The sequence below is a fragment of the Nymphalis io genome, chromosome 6 (genome assembly GCF_905147045.1).
Source record: "Nymphalis io chromosome 6, ilAglIoxx1.1, whole genome shotgun sequence".
NCBI lineage: Eukaryota > Metazoa > Arthropoda > Insecta > Lepidoptera > Nymphalidae > Nymphalis > Nymphalis io.
The window spans coordinates 1,758,964-1,779,899 of NC_065893.1; the positions used below are offsets into that span (position 1 = coordinate 1,758,964).

At 34.1% G+C, this 20,936-nt stretch overlaps 1 protein-coding gene across 2 annotated transcripts in view; it reads left to right on the plus strand.

The window, feature by feature from the left end:
* Window positions 1–20,936, plus strand: part of LOC126769115 (centaurin-gamma-1A) — a 259,730-nt gene that overhangs the window by 234,697 nt on the left and 4,097 nt on the right. For both annotated transcript variants that reach the window (XM_050487676.1, XM_050487677.1), the window contains exons 4-14: window positions 11,796–11,937; window positions 12,222–12,356; window positions 13,083–13,210; window positions 15,626–16,153; window positions 16,476–16,641; window positions 16,981–17,184; window positions 17,596–17,759; window positions 18,138–18,249; window positions 18,802–18,919; window positions 19,548–19,667; window positions 20,197–20,425. In XM_050487676.1, coding sequence (XP_050343633.1) covers window positions 11,796–11,937; window positions 12,222–12,356; window positions 13,083–13,210; window positions 15,626–16,153; window positions 16,476–16,641; window positions 16,981–17,184; window positions 17,596–17,759; window positions 18,138–18,249; window positions 18,802–18,919; window positions 19,548–19,667; window positions 20,197–20,425 — 2,046 coding nt within the window. The remainder of the gene's footprint in view (window positions 1–11,795; window positions 11,938–12,221; window positions 12,357–13,082; window positions 13,211–15,625; window positions 16,154–16,475; window positions 16,642–16,980; window positions 17,185–17,595; window positions 17,760–18,137; window positions 18,250–18,801; window positions 18,920–19,547; window positions 19,668–20,196; window positions 20,426–20,936) is intronic.

The following is a 20,936-nucleotide window of genomic DNA, read 5'->3' on the forward strand; positions in this document are numbered from 1 at the left end:
ATAGGTACCACCCGTTCATCAGTATCCTACCGTCAAACAGCAATACTTAGTATTGTTGTGTTCCGATTTAAAGGGTGAGTGAGTCAGTGTAACTACAGGTACAAGGGACTTTAACATCTTAGTTTCCAACGTTGGTGGTGCATTGGTGATGTACGGAATGGTTAATATTTCTTACAGCACCAATATCTATGGGCGGTTGACACCACTTACCACTTGAGACATTTGCCTGTCCGCCTATGTATATCATATCGTATCATACTATTTGTAACTTTACTGGTGGTAGGGCTTTGTGCAAGCTCGTCTGGGTAGGTACCACCCACTCATCAGATATTCTACCGCAAAACAGCAATACTTGATATTGTTGTGTTCCGGTTTGAAGGGTGAGTGAGCCAGTGTAATTACAGGCACAAGGGACATAAAATCTTAGTTCCCAAGGTTGGTGGCGCATTGGATATGTAAGCGATGGTTGACATTTCTTACAATGCTAATGTCTAAGAGCGTTGGTGACCACTTACCATCAGGTGGCCCATATGCTCGTCCGCCTTCCTATTCTATAAAAAAAAAAAAAACTACTCTTTTTACCAACATTGACAGAACCGTATTTAATTAAATTATTATCAACAAAATTAAGGGCGAAAACTAATGTGTATACTGGTGGTAGGGTTTTGTGCAACCTCGTCTGGGTACCACTCACTCATCAGAATTTTTTTTTTCTGGGAAACAAACAGTACACGCCACATATACTACACAACAAATTAACTCTATCACACACCAATCAAGTTTCCACTCAAAACTAATTCATGTATGACAGTAAACAAGCATTTTTGTAAATTACAAATAATAATTATTAAGATTCAAACAGTTAACAATAGCAAAACAATATTATATAATAAAAATTAAATAGATAAAATAAAAACATTGACAAAAGTTAACAAATGCACACAAACTCTTTTTTTAAATGTATTGAACGTACAAGAAAACATGTCCAAGGCAATAAACTTCCTATAAGGGCTACCTTACAAGAGCGATATATAAATTCATTTTGAGCATAATTGGTTCGAGTGGAGGGTAAGTGGAATAAAGCACTATTGCGTGTGTTCAAAAAAGGGAGAGGAGGCCTTAGCCCAGCAGTGGGACATTTACAGGCTGTTACTGTTACTGTTACTGCGTGTGTTCACTTTTTTACATCTAAAGTGAATTTTGCTTAAAAGATATGGACTATCATTCAAGTTATGAATTATTTTAAATAAAATAACTTTGATCTCGCATTGTACGACGATCCAGTAAGGAAATCATTTTAGGTGGATTACGATTTAGATATTCTACCGCAAAACGTTAGTCCGCCTTACCTACTATAAAAAATGTATTTTGTTCATTCTTTGAATTTATAAATCATTAAATATTCAGATTTCGTAAAATAATACGTATTTATTGTTAATTATATTGTAAGCAGTGATATGAGTTAAATTGAATTGAATAAATTATTAGATTCTATTGATGAAAGGTTTGACTTTCTACGGGAAAATCAGTTTAGTCAACCAAAGTCAAAGTCGATTGATGCTTTATAAAATCAAAATCTAAATAAAACTTTCGAATAGGCGTTTGCAAGCGCTTTGAATTAATATGATTTATTAAATGTTAAGTTACCACTGGTTATGAATGTCGATTATAGCGAGAGCATCCGACAAGAAACTCAGTATATAATCTGTTACGCTTTCATGGCAAAACTACTAAATCGATTTTGATGAAATTTGGTATGAAGAAATCTTGAAGCCCAAGAGTATGTATATGAGATTTTTTTATTCTACCATGCCTGAAAACATTTAGTTGGGGTATCGTTACAACATACTTACGTCATACTCATCATAGCGGTGGTATGGCTGCCGTGTTTTTTTGTAAATATTTTATTGACGTTTTATTTTAACTCCCACGATTGGAATTAAATATATCGAAATTGATATTGAATATATATATATATTAAATAATTTGATTCAAAGTTTTCAATTCTAACTGTACTATTCTCATAATTCATTTTCCTATTCACAAGCGCTGCATCAATTCAAAAACAAAACATGAATTGACGTATGAAATATTCACTCTGTAAATACTTCGGGGCATTCTTTATGAACGTTGATTAAAAATTTTCAATATAACATTCGCAGGTATGTGATGTATTTGTTTCGTTATCAATGTTCCAATTCATTTAGCATGTGTATTATATGATAGATTAGAATATACTGGTGGTAGGGCTTTGTGCAAGCTCGTCTGGGTAGGTACCACCCACTCATCAGATATTCTACCGCAAAACAGCAGTACTTGATATTATTGTGTTCCGGTTTGAAAGGTGAGTGAGCCAGTGTAATTACAGGCACAAGGGACATAAAATCTTAGGTCCCAAGGTTAGTGGCAAATTGGCTATGTAAGCGATAGTTGACATTTCTTACAATGCCAATGTCTAAGGGCGTTGGTGACCACTTACCATCAGGTGGCCCATATGCTCGTCCGCCTTCCTATTCTATAAAAAAAAAATTTGTTTTTTGTTTTTTTTTTTTAATTTTGTAGTTTGACTTGTAATTTGTCGCAGTTACTTCCCCGACGTAGACGCTCACTATAAACGGATTTTACGCAAATCCTATATAAAATACATTTTTCTTTTTATCTAACCGTGCGAAGTCGGAACGATTAGTTAGTATATTATACATAATAATCAATTTTATAGCGATACCTATATTTGAATATAATTTAATTAAACTTCTACTGTAGGAACAGTAACAGCCTGTTAATGTCCCACTGCTGGGCTAAGGCCTCCTCTCCCTTTTGAGGAGAAGGTTTGGAGCTTATTCCACCACGCTGCTCCAATGCGGGTTGGTAGAATACACATGTGGCAGAATTTCAATGAAATTAGACACATGCAGGTTTCCTCACGATGTTTTCCTTCACCGTTAAGCACGAGATGAATTATAAACACAAATTAAGCACATGAAAATTCAGTGGTGCTTGCCCGGGTTTGAACCCACGATCATCGGTTAAGATTCACGCGTTCTTCCCACTAGGCCATCTCGGCTTCTGTAGGAACGGACTCAACGTAATAAAGATTGTGAAATACGAGAAAGTGTATAACACTATATTGATTACAATATTAGTTATATTTAAAGTGTTTCGGTATCGAAATAGCATCGAGTCGATTTTCAGAATTAAACGACCAGCTTTGCTATTCTGCAAGAACTCACTTCGAACCTCACTCGTAATTTGTTTAAATCGATTCAGTATAGATTTGGTTTTTATGCTTGTATTAATTTAGTGTTACTATTTATCGCACGAGTGATCAATTAATGGTAAACTAGTCCACACTTCTGGTGACCCAAGAGCTGGCGCTTATTTATCCCAAAGGCTGAGTCTAGCGGTGCAGAGAGGCAATAGTGCCAGCTTTTTGGGTATAATGCCACAGGACAATATTTTAGACGGCGTGTTTTTGCTTTAAATTTATAATGTGTGTTTTGTTCTTTTTATTTTAATTTTGTATTTTACTTAAGGATGTATTTATTTTAAACGTTAACTCGTGGCAGTGAATTAATGGTAATTGTATATCTCTCTATGGATTTAACTGGAGTCCATTTTTTATTATATTTCTATTGTAATTCAATAAAATAAATTTAACGCCTGGTATAAAATATATGAATTTTGCAATAGTCTTGCGAGTAGGATGAAACTTATGTTATTACATAGTAAACTTAAACTTAATCGCTTGATAATGGTTTTATTATAATATATATATTAAAGCATTTTAATATCATTTATATAGTCGTCCTGATTTGTTAGACGTCCTTCTTGAGTCATTCTTTACCAATGCGCCACCAACCTTGGAAGTTGGGATGTTATGTCCCTTGTTCCTTTAATTACAGATGTTAAGCTTGGACTATAATAATTGTATCATATATGAGATATACGCACCGTAATTAAATATTATCTGTAAGTCCGTTTTTAAAATTTCACGAGTGCAATACGAAGCGTGTTCTTACAGAACAGCGCCGCCGTTCAGTAGCAGTGTCGTCTGAAAATCACCACATTTTATTTTGTTTCCGAAATTTTTACTCATTCTGTTTTATACATTTGCGGCAAATGAGAATGAAGCTTTTGTTTTCACCTTAGAACAGGAGAACAGAAATGCTGTAGTATATTATTTAACTGTATATAACTGCCGAGATGGCCCAGTGGTAAGAACGCGTGAATCTTAACTGATGGTCGTGGGCTCAAACCCGGGAAGGCACAACTGCATTTTCACATGGTTAATTTGTGATTATAATTCATCTCGTGCTTTACGGTGAAGGAAAACATCGTGAGGAAACCTGCATGTGTCTAATTTCACTGAAATTTTAGCATATGTGTATTCCACCAACCCGCATTGGAGCAACGTGGTGGAATAAGCTCTAAACCTTCTCCTCAAAAAGGGAGAGGAGGCCTTAGCCCAGCAGTGGGACATTCACAGGCTGTTACCTAGTAGTATGAATATTATTCATATTGTATTTGTATTATGTACGTTATACATACTATATTTCGAAATATTATGTATAAAAATAGCCTACATCACTCCTTGGGTTTTGCGCTTGCTTCATACCAAACATTATCAAAATCGGTTCAGCGGTTTAGCCTTGAATACGTGTCAGACAGAGCTACATTTATAATATTAGTATTGATGATAGTAAAATTAGTGGATAGAACACTTCTTAACGGAAGACTGGGGCCGAATCTAAGTAATTACCATGATACATTTGTTTTTATCATTCATCTCTTGTTCAGTGTTAAAAGAATCCATCGTGAGCCCCATGTGTATTCAACCCTAAAGCAGCGTGGTGGAATAAGTTCCAATCCTTTTTCACGAAGGAGAATTACTGGCCAGATTATTTTCCGCTTTTACTTAACGTTTCCATGACTAATCAAGTTACTTCTACCAACATTCTCTGTTCTATGTATCTATGATCAAAAAGCGTAAAATTTTATACGTCTCTTAGGTAGAAAAACGTTAGCTACGCGAGCTCTCAAAACAATGGAACATTCATACGCTAAATATTCTATTTGCATATTTGTCAGACGAAAAAAGAGTACGTTTCATAATAGAATTTAATGGAGATTTATTTTATAAATGATATGAGAAAGGAGTGCGATGAGCTAACTGATAATAACATATTTTTATTCGTTACAAGCGATTCGTTTATAAGGCCTTGTGAGTATACGCCTTCGAGTATTCAATTTATGAGACATAATGGACTTACATGGCGAGATGGCCCAGTGGTAAGAACGCATGAATCTTAACCGATGATCGTGGGTCCAAACCCGGGCAAGCACCACTGAATTTTCATTTGCTTAATTTGTGATTATAATTCATCTCGTGCTTTGCGGTGAAGGAAAACATCGTGAACAAACCTGCATGTGTCAAATTTCACTGAAATTCTGCCACATGTGTATTCTACCAACACGCATTGGAGCAGCGTGGTGGAGTAAGCTCCAAACCTTCTCCTCAAAAAGAGGAGAGGAGGCCTTTAGCCCAGCAGTGGGACATTCACAGGCTGTTACGGTAATGGACTTACAAATGACGTAAAAAAACGTCATTTATGACATATAAAAGTGAGTGAGTAACAATTGAAAAACACAAATATATATCGCACTATGAGAAAAATTTAAATTCAAGCCGATTTGAACCCGTAAGCCACTAATGTATTCCAATCACTCGGCTGTCGCCGATTTCAAATATATAATTATCGATAAGTGCAAACTGGTTAATCCAACTGCGGTGTTTTGTATTGACACTCTCAATTTTGCGGTTATGAAATTTTCACCACAGCTATTTACATTGTTCAAATGATTCAATGTGATATTTTCATACGTTAATCATGCCAACTAATATATATTTCGTTCGTTATTTAATCATTATCGGCTTTACTAATACACTTTGATTGGCGGGTGATTAGTTAAACAATGCGTAATAACGTCTTCTTTCGAATGTCAAATCAAGAATGACGTAAGGGAGAATCAGTGTATACACCGTACCGTACCGTAACAGCCTGTGAATGTCCCACTGCTGGGCTAAAGGCCTCCTCTCCTCTTTTTGAGGAGAAGGTTTGGAGCTTATTCATTATTTATTATTAGTGTATACACAACATGTAAAAAAAAACAATAACAAATGTAATAATTGTAAATTTAGAATATTCTGTATGCGATTATTTATATTAATTTCGCATTAAAAATATAAAAAAAAACACAATTCGAAATTCGAGTTAATATAGGTATTCGATTCTTATATGACAGACTGATATATTTTGTCATAGTTTAGAATATTTTGCTACTTTAAATAATTAATTATACATCGATTAAAAGTTTAATTAGAATAATTTGACGTTTAATTTAAAGTATTTTCTGTCAGAGTATTGTAATAATAATGTAATTGAATTTACGTTTAAATCTAAAAAGTCTAATTTTAAAACGATTATGTCAAAGTTCTGATAGACTATAACAAGTTTATAGTTCATTGTACGTTGCCCTGTCTGGGACGGGAGTTGAACTCGCTACCATATTCATTATTTTAAGGGACTATTTTGTCTTTACCCAGCTGTCGACAGATAACGCTCGCTTTTGACAGGTTATTCACTTGCAAGAATTATAGATTAACGCTCTTGTTTCGTTTAAAATGTAAAACCTTTGTAAAGATTAAAAATAAAATTATTTCTTATTTATCTTTGTAGAAGAAATGAAATTAATACATTAATTGCAATTGTCTTATGTATGTGGCGATTTTTACCACTTTTTATTTAGGTTTTATTATTGATGTGTTATATAATTTGAATATAAATTCTAAAGAAATATAAAAAAAAATATACCGTAAATGTTTGTCGAGTGTTACCAATCTGTTGACTATTTATTTTTAATTAGTGATTACGTATAACCAGCGCAAAAAACACTACTATAATATTACAAAAGGTAATAATTTTAATATTTCAATCTTTGCAACAATGATTAATATTCTTGTACAATCTTAAAAACTGCTCAACTTTTCTACTTAACAGTTTCTGTCAACTCACAAACTTGTCATGGCGAAGGTCAAATATTTGAAAATGTAATGGAACGCTCGAGTTTGTCTCTGGTATGGCGATCGTGAGCTGAATTTTAATGTTCATTTGAGATGGCAAGCGCTGAACCATACTTAGGAAAAAGCTATTTTGACACTAAGTTGCTCACTTCAATTTAGTGTTGCCAGTAACAAGTTTCGCCTTTTTTATTTTGTGAAAATTTTAAAAGCTTATCATGATTATATTTTAGTAATGTGATTTATAATATTTAAAATGTCAATTTATATATATATTAATTCTGTATCTACAAGGACTGCGTCGTTTTTTTTATTGTAATCATACCATAATTCAAAAGAAACAATTACATTACAATGATATAAAACGATACATGAATAATACAAAAGAACATTATACAATGTTCGTAATAAAGTTATCTGGCGATATATTTGCTTATCAAATTCACTTCCCGCCCTCGTAGTTGTTAGGGCGCCCGGTTATAAAGTTGTAACTCGATAAAATGGGCTTTCCCGTTTTGTTTTTCCCGAAAAGTCCTACTTAGGGTAAGACCGCCAGAGGAAATTTCAAAATTATTTTCGTCTATGATTCTTAAAGTTAAATGATGCATTAAACAATATACATTGCTAAGCTCTTGTTGATATTATAACCTGTAACAGATTCATCCTTAACTACTACTACAGTAACAGTAACAGCCTGTGAATGTCCCACTGCTGGGCTAAGGCCTCCTCTCCCTTTTGAGGAGAAGGCTTGAAGCTTATTTCACCACGCTGCTCCAATGCGGGTTGGTAGAATACACGTGGTAAATTTCAGTCAAATTAGACACATGCAGGTTTCCTCACGATATTTTCCTTCACCGTTAAGCACGAGATGAATTATAAACACAAATTAAGCACATGAAAATTCAGTGATGCTTGTCCGGGTTTGAACCTACGCGCATCGGTTAAGATTCACGCGTTCGAACCATTAGGCCATCTCGGATTTTTAACTACTACTACTGGTACTTTAATTATGTCATAATTCGTTATTTATGTACTACCTTCGTATTTGTTACGGTTAGGATGTAATTTATTTTAACTACACACATTCCGTCGCTCGCGACTTAATATTTAATTGAGCATAATTTTCGACACGTGCTTGGTTGCTGTTGCATGAAGTATCTGTTGTTTTAAGGCACTTATGTACGTGAGTAATTGTAACCATGCCGTTATAGAAAGGAATAAAATATTAATTTATTTGAGATTATTTATTTAACCGACTTAAATGTAATATATTTTAAACGGTCAACATCACATAAGCTGAGTATACATTACATTTTATGAGTATACAAAAATACGTGAAATGTAAATTGTATCTGATTTTATAAATATATTATTATTAAGTCCCTTGAAGTTGTCAATCTTGTTTTTGAATCTGTTTTGTCTGTTTAAAATCACTGTTTATTTTGCTGTCACGTTTGCTTTAATTTCAATAGGCTTAAGCCATGGACCAATCTTGTCCAACGTTTTTGTCTTTTCAACTACGGATCACGATCTGAGAGTTAAGTATAGCCAAAGATACATCTGGACTACTTTGTCAAGGATTATCGTTTTTATGATTTTATGCTTTTTTGTTATGGAGTCAAGATTTATATTCGCCTGTTGATATCGGTCAAGCTTTTCAAGGTTAAAATAATGTCAGTAACCTTAGGTACATGACCTATATGAATATATTTTCAGAGAGCGAAATATTATAATTTAAGATTTTTTTGTATTTCGAGAAAATGTTTTTAAGCATCATAGTTATACAAATACAGTAAACGGAAGTAGTCTGACCACAAAGTAAAACCTAGCTACAGTATCACATACTATGGATGTCGTTGTAGGTAACAGCCACAAGGGTACCTCAGTATCAAGTTACCTGCCCGCATTATTCTTGCTTCTTTCTATTCATGTTTAAAAAAAAAAAACAAGTACGTACGTGCATTGTAAAGATCTTTTGTTCGGGATTCACCCCGGTTTCGTAAGGGCTTCGAAACCTGTTCCCGATTACTCGTAACAAGGTAACAAAAGATCTCTAGTCTAATGATATGCACAATTTTTACTTGTTTTATCTTTGTAAGTACACTATGGTCACACTAAAATGACACTTTACTTTTTTATTATTTCCTTCACGTAAAATGTACGTAATATATGATGCTAGTATTTACATATATATGTTAAAAATTAAACATGTTTCTTATTGTATGTCAGTAGATGGCGTTAATTAATTTTTTGAAGTTCCTAAATCGCGCTGTCTAAATTTTTTGTAAATAGTACGTATGCGTATTGTCAATGTAATATAATTTGATCACATTTATTAGTTTCGTGAACAGTGATATATTCTTCTTATTTCATACATAATTTGGCCGTTCCGAATACTTCAGGCGTATACAGCATTTGACATCAATAAATTAATATTAATACAAGTTACGTTACATTACCGTCGACATGTTGACGCGAGTTTTGAATTATTTATAAGCAACAATTTCATTTCAATCTGCTTGCCTCTCAAAGTCTCAAGCTAGATTATCGCGTTTGTTGAACAGCGATATATTCTCTGTTAGGACAGTCGTATCTTCCGAGAAATAAAGCGAAAATAACGCTCTCGAAAAAGACGCTTAGTAAACGTCTTTTGATTTTGTTTTTAAATCAGCTATTTATTTTTAAATTTAAAGGTACTATTTCGAATCAATGTAGTTGAAAGGATTTTGATAGTACTGGATTCGTTATCAAATCATTTAATGACGAGCAACTCTTCTTCTGGTACATTGCCCTCAAAAGATAAAATGAATAGTGCACTATCAACGGAACAATGGCGAAATGAATGAAATTCGTTCTAAAATAAAACGTCCTTTTCCGCAATGCACAGTATAATGTCCTCTAGTAAATGTACTACAACGATATTGCGGTACATTTACTGAATTTTATCGCATGATATTATTTTATTTACTTCATTTAAAATTAATGATATTCCTATTTATAGTTATTGTAATAATATTACGAATCCGAAACTTCTCTTACACTGTAATAAATTAAAATAATACAACTTAGGTAATTTATTAAAGTATGTATGTTTTCTTGTAAATATTCATCGAAGTTAAAGGCTAAATCTTGAATATTTTTCTCACTTCGCTGCATTTATCGAGTTCACGTAGGCTCGGAACGTCGAAGCGTATTTTGTTTTATTTCCTCTTCATTAAACTTCTAAGTTCAATATGTTCTGGAAATGTGTGTATCATCTCGTGATGTAAAACTTTCGACGTATTGACATTTTATATCGAACCATAAAAATGATAAAGTTATATCATCGAGATAACGTAAATGATCACTAACATTGATCTTTATACAGCCAGAATTAGTTATCTGATATTAAACAAGCAAATCCATTATCTATCATCTGACCTTATATATATATAAATATATAGGAGCATTGCAAGGTTCAGTAGCGATGCATTTAGGTTTCCCTTTCTCTCTTTCAAAGGGTCTATCAGTGTGTATAAGCGAGATAGAGTTACGCGAAGGCTTCGCGCCTAGGCTCCAATCCGCCCGCCCGCCCAGTCGCCTCCAGAGTTCAGTACTGTTCACAACGTGATTGTTTTTCGATTCTAATATTTGGAAGTGTTTTTTTTTAATACACGTACAAGTTATGTGTTAAAGCGTTTCGACAAAATTAGTGGAACTATTGCACAGTTATATTTTGGTGAGATAAATTATTGTTAGTTAATTTGTTGGTCATTACAAATTATCTTTTTATATATTTTTTTCTAATTAAAATGGATAAATGACTGTCTCGTTTATACATATATACTTGTAAATATATATAATTAATTCAAATATACTTTAGCTTACATAATATATTAAAATTCAGATATTATATACGTAGCACATTAAAATATTTTTTGAAACAATCTTAAACTTTAATTTTACTGAGTTACATAATTATTTATTAAAATAGTTTTCAATTGCAAATTAACTTCGGTTATTTTTAAAGGCAGAGACTTGGGGTCTGTTCCAATTCGTTCATTTGATGGCGCCTCGTTTATAAAAGTGCTTAGGATAGTTTTTTTTTCTATAGTTTGCCTCTCATCAGCATCACGCACTACGGATGACTCGACTCACAGTTGAATGCTATTGAAGAGGAAAAGGGTGACACCCTCCTACGCACATATATTTTTGAAGTGGAAACTGAGTTATTCATACAGTTTATGTCTGCATTTGCTTACGCAAACACTTTTTTTATTTTTTTAGGCTTTATAATTCGATTTCAAAATTGTTGTAGATAATATGTCAGGGAAAAAAATAAATATTTTATTACTTTACGTGTAAAGTATATTTCGCTTCCAGTTGTGGTTATTATATTATTCTCTTAGTACGAGCGCTCTGATGTCATATGTGTACAATATTACATCCAATTCCATAACCCTTACGGAACGGAATTACCCCTCGTAATTATTATGGGTAAAAACCTGGGGTGCGGCTTTTTCTTTAGGTATAATTTCGCAGTCCTTCTGTTGTCACAGTTTATAGTTCGTAGGTAGATTATTTAAAAGTCTCATAACATTGGATTTCAAAATATTTTTGTAATACTTTTAAAGATATATGATTAAGTTCAAGACAAGACAATTCCATAGCAAATATTTACGTTTTAGAAACTTAAACTACGATACATTTGTTATAATAATGTTTGTTCTTGTTACAGTTTACTGCTTGGGTAGATGCCGTAATATTCGTATTTAGTCTCGAGAACGATATCAGCTACAACACCGTTTCGAATTACTTCAATAAAATGTCCCACTATCGGAATTCAGCTGAAATTCCGATCATATTGGTTGGGACTCAAGGTGAGTAACTAACCTATCACACCACAAACATTGTGACTTTTTTTTACAATTATCAAGTCTTACTAGTTTGTTTCGTATTTTTTGGAAATATTCTTAATTAATTGATAATGTAAAACTATTTCTTTTACGTCTTTTTTTTAATATTATTTCAAACGAAAAGTGAAAGTTATATTTTAACGTTGTGTTTAATATATAACGTTACGCGTACATCCGATTTACATATTATAATTCTGTTCGATGTTTCTAACTGATTATTTCCTATTTAATGATCGGTTCTCTTCCAGATGCCATAAGTGAAAGCAGTCCGCGCGTTGTGGACGACAACCGCGCTCGTAAATTGTCGAATGAACTACGGAGGTGCTCTTACTACGAGACGTGCGCAACGTACGGCTTAAACGTAGAACGTGTATTCCAAGATGGTTAGTATATTACATGCAACGCTGTTTATTATTTATCTTAGAAAATAAGAGCATTTTGTTATTTTCATTTTTGTTATAGTAAATCAATAAAAAAAGTGATTAAAAATTCACTAGAAAATTGTCTTACATATCAATGCACATTTGATCTGTCTTATCAATTAGACCGAATATATTCATTTAACATTCTGATAGATATCGTTTCAATTACATAATATTTTTTTGCGTATAATTAGTTATGCGTGACGCTACGGTCCGGCCTGCGTGATGATATCGGATAGTGGATGAAGTTTTGCGTGGGGAGATCGTATCGCGCAGTGGTAACACCGGCTCTCGGGTGTGCGGTCGTTTCGCTCTAATCTTCGCGTTCATTCGTTCCGCATTGTTTACATTTTTTGACATTCCATATGCAGCGTTCCGTTTGTAAACTGTCGTTGCGCTAATGACTTTCCGTAAAAACAATCGAATTTTGAATGGCGATATGGAGAAAACACTCATCTTTAAATCGAACATGTCGCCAATATCGAGCCTGAGGCGTCGGAGTTCATGCTACAACATACAAAGAGCCGAAGAACGCGACCGACGAAAATCGGCTAAATTTGAATGTGCGTGTTGTTTGTGATCTTCCGTTTGTGAATGTATTGTTTCCGTGTTTCGAATTATTAAAATAGTTAAATGAAGTTGCGTGGTGTTTTTTATATGTGGTGATATATTGGTGTTTATTTACAGCTTGTCAGAAGATAGTTGGTACGAGATTATCAGCATCATCCCAGTGTCTGTCTGGTGGTTCGAGGCCAGTTACTCCACAGCCAGTGGCAAACTCACCAAGCCATAACCATTCCACATTCCTTTATAAGGTAAGATACGTCGTATTTAGAAGCGAATGTTTTTCACGCTTCATTAAGTCTCATTCTATGATTTAGGTTCAAGATCATTTGTTTGATTTCATTTGTAGATCTAACGAGCTTAAATAAAACTTTATTTTATGATTCTCAATTTGTAATAAATATATATTATTATTTAATAGTGGTCTAGACAAGATTAGTAAATACCTACAAACCCCCATTAAAAAAAAATCATAAATCATTTATGAATGTTAGAATAACATTTTTTTGAAAACCAAACTATATTCATACACAAATGATGGCAACAAAAAAAAGCTGATTTAAATAATGAATGCAAATATATTTGTATTAATCATTTCTATAAATAAATAAGCAATCATGCCAGTATTGTTATATTGTATCATAAAAAATTGATTTCATTATAAAAATCAAGGTGTATAAAATAATATTCTTTTCTTATTTATTAATAAATCATAATTACCTAGATAAGATAAAAATCAGGGATTCCAATAAACAACTTTGTGTTTGGGCGAGTTAAAAATATTATAATTTTTGTTGTTTAGTTTTTATTAAATGTTACATCTACTAGTATTTTAACAAACTTTCACAATTAATGCACATATTATAAAATTGTGTAAGCATGTTAATATTATCAAATAAAAATTAACAATTTCAAACACTTAAAAATCCAAATAATACTAATTCCATACAGATAAAAGGAAAAGTTTTAATTTCATACTAAGTTTTAATTTTAATAATAATAAGTTATAACAAGCTTGTAAATTTTATAACCACTTAACATTACTCAAAGCACTGTCTTTTTATAAGTATGACATTTTTTCTAATATCTTTTAATAAATTGTTAACTAAAAATCGTAATTAAATCAATTTAATGACATTTCATGTTTAGTCAAGAGAGTGGGTTTAGTAAGACAAACATTTGGTTAGTTCAAATAGTTTTTAATCAAATATTGCGGGGACAAATCCAAGCAAGCACTAAGTTATTCAAATGTTCATATTTGCAATTCAAATCATGTTATGACTACTTTACCATTAACATAGATTTCTTAAGAATTTAAAACCTTTTCTTACATTGACAGTGTTTAGTCCTTTATTCCAAGTTGGTATATGTTCCTTGTGCTAGAAGTTGCAATGGTTTATTTAATTTTGTAATCAACTTTCGGTGTGGAATAACGAATCAGTGCTATCAACCGAGTCAGACTAGCTCAGAACTCTAACACTTTTACAAATATTATTGAATATCATATTATTAGCTTATGAGATGGCTTTTACTGATTCATTTAATTTCGTAATATTTTTAATGAAATTATTATGGTGTTAATTAGAAAGAAAATAATTATCAGATAAATAGAAAGATTTTGTTTGTTACTGTTAAGATAAAACATCATATGTTGTCAAACTAAATTAATGAATTACAAAAAAAAAGATACAAAAATAAAAAGGCTGTGATGTAAATAGGTCTATAATTATACTATTAATATATTCTATTTAGTAGATATATATATGCAACATTCCGTATCACCCTAAAGCTAGAATAAATCAATTTATTTGTTTAGTCTTTGTATAATTTTATTAAGTAACATAGATTACTCAAATACAATAATTCAAGGTAATGTTTATCGTATGTAAAAATTATCTGTTTTAGGCAATGATAACAGAGAAAATGTTTATGAGTTCTTATCTGAGTTATCTTTGATTCAAAATAAGTATGACATCTTTTTTTTTAAATCTAGAATTAAAATATATCTTTGTAAAATGAAACATCAATATCTTTAATTGAATTGTTAACTAAAAAATTGTAATTAAATTGATTCAATGAAATTTCTTGTTCAGTCAAGAAAGTTGTTATAGTAAGACAAACATTTTGTTGGTCCAAATAGTTTTTAATCAAATATTGCAGGGATAATTCGAAGCAAGCAGTATTAAGTTTTTCAAGTGTTTGTATATACAATTTAAATTAAGTTTGGTACTGAATTCAAATATTATGAAAATCTACATAAGTTGGAGGAATTTCTAAGATATTTATATTCACGAATTCTCAATCTATCAGGAACTGTTCCCACATTAACAAAACAAGGAGCAGATAGCGGAACAAGTATTGTTCGTTATCAGTGGATTGATTTGAGTAATTTTTTTTTAAGGTGCGGGTGATAATACAGTTTGTTATACTAAATTGTATTTTTTGTTTTTGTGCTAAATCCACATGGATTTATTCATAAAAGATAGTAAAAAATCTTATATTTTAGGCTAATGTATAACTAGTGGTAAATATAATACGGGCTGTTATTGTTGGCTGATGGTAGTCTCATGAAAAAACTAAATTTGTTTTTCGTAAACTAACACTATATCTTTTGTTTTTCAAATATTTTTTGACAGCGACTATAACAATACGATATTCTATTTTAGGAATCCCTCCCACGCGGCCATCATACACTATCCGCGTCATCACATCATCTCCACCGCGGCGCCTCGTCTTTCGACGCGTCATCTAACAGCAGCGGGATATCGTCAACTCACGTTGTCGAAATACACAGCACGAACGGCTCTGACACTTCATCAAGATGGGGCAACTCTCTCGGCAGCCACGGATCGTCAACAGGCCTCGTATCCATAGCAACGGAGAACAACAACGTCAAGTTCACGGCACCGCACTGCTTGGATAACTTACAATTATCGAAAGATGTCAAAGACCTACCCACACCTTCGTCCACTCCAACCACATCAAGGAAGTCGAGGAGAAGATCCAATCTATTCACGCCCTCGAAGAAGGGCGACGATAGATTAAAGAATGGGGAGCTCGGATCTGGGAGAGCGATACCGTTAAAACAGGGGTATTTGTACAAGAAGAGCAGTAAAGCACTGAATAAGGAGTGGAAGAAGAAATATGTAACTTTATGTGATGATGGAAGATTAACTTATCATCCTAGTTTACATGTAAGTATCAAAATGCATTAATATTTTCGAAAACGATCGTGCTTTAATAATTGCTATATTCTTTAAGAGCGGCTTATATAAAAAATTGTATTTAAAAACAGCTGAAATGGCTCAGTTGTTGGTTGAAGATGTAAGTAAGATAAGAATTTTCATGTGCTTAATTTGTGATTATAATTCATCTCATGTTCGGTGAAGGGTGTCTGAAATGAAAAGGGTATCTTAGCTAAGAATGTGACATTTATAAGTTGTTACTACCTGTACAAAAAAAACAATGCTTGTAGTATTTTAATTATTATTGATAATACTATATGACTATTTACAGGATTACATGGAGGATGTAAACGGTAAAGAGATATCACTGCAATATGTGACTGTCAAGGTACCGGGACAAAAACCTAGAGGATCCAAGTCTATCATCACAACGGTACCCGGATACAACGGGTACACCAGCATGGATATACATGACAGCATCGGAGGTTTATCCCTAGGTATGAACTTTTATATTATAATCAATGTATTATAATATTATTATAAATGTTTAAATAAATTTGTTTGCTTATTCGGCTTTCACAATTTAACAACTTAACTGATTGTTGTTAATTTTGAAATGTGGAGAGAAATCAATGCTTGCTTTTTGGTGAAATCTTCAAGCGAATGTTATGTGGGTATGAAGTGAATATACTTAATATATATAATATAAATATGATTTATAATCACTGTATCAAACAAAAATAATTTGCTTATTTTTTATTTTAAATTAACAATCATGAATTTGAAAAACTGATAATACATACTCTGTGTTGTCATGATTTTTTCTCTCCTTTCAGGCTACAAAGACAAACCAACGCGAGCAACGGATAAAGCATTATTATCAGCGTTCGATACGATGAAGGAGCCCGCGTCCAGTCGGCAGTCGCTCGCCTCCGAGGTGGACGTGTGTTCCACAAATGGCACGGACAAGGACACGCCGCATGTCAAAAAGAGGCACAGGCGGATGAAAAGCAGCGGCGTTAAAAAGGATGGAGATGAAGGTATGTTGACATTAAGTGTGGAACATTTTGGTTAACATTAATGTTAAAAAATTACGGAGAAAATGTTGGAGGGATCGCTCTCTAAAAGTTCTAGCTGCTCAGTTATATGATAATAATGGATTGGTTATTTTTTTGATGAATAAGATGAATATAAGTATTGATTATTCTATAGTAAAGTATAAACACTTTTGTGTTTTTATATATTGAAGTACAGGGGGTCTCCCACGGTCTCTTATTTTTATTTATCATAACTAGCATTTTTTTTGTACGTTCACAAATGTGGTCCTTCGAGCCGGATGCTGATAAATGATTAGTCTTTGGAGTGAAAAATATTTTAAATTTGATCACGACTACCATTAAATATTGTAATAATAATACATTTTCTAATTAAAGTAAAAAATATAATTAAAGATGCCGAAAGCGCGACGTCGTGCGAATTCACAATAGTCAGCTTGGACGGCAAACGGTGGAGGTGGGAGGTGGGCGCCGGCGGGAACCCGGCCGCCTGCGCCGCCGAGCGGGACGCCTGGGTCGCCGCCGTCGAGGCGCAGATACTCGCCTCGCTGCAGGGACGGGTGAGTCCACGCCTTTTGTGACCTCGTCGGGGAGGTAGCACACTTATTCTTTGTCTACTCACAAAACTATTATATTTGTACTAAAGAATTGAGGATTTTTTTTAATGCATTTATAAATATGAGTTTAAATTAGAAAGACTCACAGTGACAATGTAATATTCTCGTCGTTGAGAAGTATAAACTGAAGTTGTCAGTTCAGAGCCGGGCAAGCAAAATCAAATTATCATATGTAGATTATGTTTATAAGTACTCACAAATACGGGTTGTGTTGGAGCGGCGTTGTAGAATTGGCTCCAAACCTTTTGCAATGAGAATCCCAGCTGTGGGATGTTAAAGGTGGGGTAAATGTAAATTAACATATATAATATAAAATTGCAGACATCTCGTCAGCCGATGCCGACGGGCGCGAACTCCACGGGTGATGTGCGCGCCACGTATTACATCCGCCGGGTGAAGGGCAACGACAAGTGCTGCGACTGCGGCGCTCAGGGTACACTTGTTTTTACTATAATAGTACACGTACACAACACAACACACACACACACACACACACACACACACACAATACTCTTCCACGGAAGTGTGCAATGAAATGCTATGTTATCACTTACTTTACGCTGTCGAGAGCATTGCTAGTGGGCTCGATTTATTGGCAATAATATTCGCATGGCGGCTGGCTGATTATTTCTGTTTATTTTTGTTCGGGAAACACACAGTGTAGTATAACATTGAATTGAACAATAATTTCAAATACATAAAACAACAAAATTTCCTCTTATGGATTCAGAATACGAAAGATTACGAGCAGTGCAAAAAGTAGTAAAACCTCACACTAGCAATAAATACAAACAGCCCACAGACAAATAAAATATTAATTAGTTAACAATAATAGAAAAAAAAAAACAATATTTAATCATACATTTGTAATTGTAATTTGGTTAAATATTCATAAAAAATATTCGATATGATTTAAGAAGTACAGTTTACATAAAAAGTGATACAATTAAATTATTTAAGTTGTAATTTTTTTTTTGATCTGCAGATCCTGATTGGGCGAGCTTAAACTTGGGCGTGTTAATATGCATCGAGTGTTCCGGTATACACAGGAACCTCGGCTCGCATATATCGAGGGTGCGGTCCTTGGATTTGGACGAGTGGCCGTAAGTCTTACTCATGTATGAATAAGTAATTTAATTCGGAATAATGTTAATGACTTCGTTCATTAAAATACACTCTTACTTCGCACTTATAATACTAATATACATATCTATATTAGTACTAAGCGACTAAACCGAATTTGATGAAATTTGGTATTGACTTACACTCCATGGAAGGACCTTATACCTAACACTTGACCCTCCCTTAACACGCAGGTGAAACCACGGGCGAAAACTATTATAATATAAATTCATAAAACTACTTGAGTCTCTTCAGAAATATTTTATTTAAATTACTAGATTGTGTACTTAAACACTGATTCCTCTCTTTCTGTCAATATTGATTTGACATTCGAAGAAAGAAGACGGCATTGTTTAACTAATCACCCCCCCCCCCAACAACGTTTATAAGTAAGATTAACGTTTATCATTATTTTCTTCTAAGTTCGCAAACAAAGTTTTTTAAAAGAAAAAAAATATTGTACAAATTATTGTCGTAGAATTTTCATCTGTATTTACTTACAACGTATAGTGAATTTAATTATAAAACCTCTTTTAACTTTTTAACTACTTTTATCTATTTAATTTAAAAATGGGTGGTCTATACCTTCGTTATTATTCTTTCGAACAGGTTGGGTCATGTGAGTGTGATGGTGACGATGGGTAACGCTCTAGCTAATTCAATATGGGAATCAGACCTACGGGGTCACGTCAAACCCATAGCTACTTCAACGAGGGAAGAGAAGGAACGGTGAGTTGAATATATTTAATTCATGTTAAATTTAATCTCGTAATTATTTTTTAGACAGATGTAGGTTTCCTCACGATGTTTTCCTTCACCGTCAAGCACGAGATGAATTATAAACGCAAATTATAAATTAAGTCCATGAAAATTCAGTGGTGCATGCCCGGGTTTGAAGCCACGATCGTCGGTTAAGATTCACGCGTTCTACCACTAGGCCATCTCGGCTTAATACATATGTAAACTATTTTATAAATAATTTTAAGTTATATATATTTAGATGTATATATTATATTTTGTTAAATTAAATTATATTTTATTTTTATGTCTGTAAAGAACAAATAATAAATAAATGTGCCGTCGAATTGGAGGGCGTTAGGAGCTCCGACACAGTATAACACTATCGTATATATCTTTTATGATACGTATAAAATGTTCAAAATAAATAAATAAGAATAAAATAAACGACGAAGTAATTAAATCAAAATGCGTCGTACTCGAGTCACACGCGATTCTAGCGATAACGATCGCCCCGCAGATGGATCCGGCTGAAGTACGAGCGGCGCGCGTTCCTGTCGGGCGAGGCGGCGGCGGCGGCGGGCGGCGCGGACGCGCTGCGGGCGGCCAGCGCGCGCGGCGCCGTGGGCGCGCTCGCGCGCCTGCTCGCCGCGCCGCCGCCGCGCGCGCCCGCGCCCGCCGAGCGCGCGCTCGCCCTGCGCGCCGCCGCCGCCGCCGGCGACCTGCCCGCCGCGCAGCTGCTCATCTGGGTGAGATATTACTTCCGACACGCGGATTTGCACCCTGTGACGTCATCGTGTTCGTACTCGAGGGAACTTCGGTCTTGAGTGAAATCGCACCCGTCTGTCACATAATAAGAAAATTTATGTTTTTATTAGCGCATCGTCTGATTCATGTTCGTCATGTTCAATAGGCATGTCGTGCCGGGACTGATATACGTCGAGGGGAAACCTCTCGAAGTTGTTAGTGAATATACCTACCTAGGACAGATAATACAAGTCGGTAGGAACAACTTCGAGAAGGAAGCCGATCGAAGAATTCGCTTGGGATGGGCAGCATTTGGCAACCTTCGTCAAGTCCTCAAGTCGTCTATACCGCAATGTTTGAAGACGAAAGTCTTCAACCAATGCGTCTTGCCTGCCATGACATACGGTGCCGAAACGTGGACACTAACTGCGGGACTAGTCCACAAATTCAAAGTCGCTCAGCGTGCTATGGAGCGAGCTATGCTCGGAGTATCTTTGAAGGATAAGATCAGAA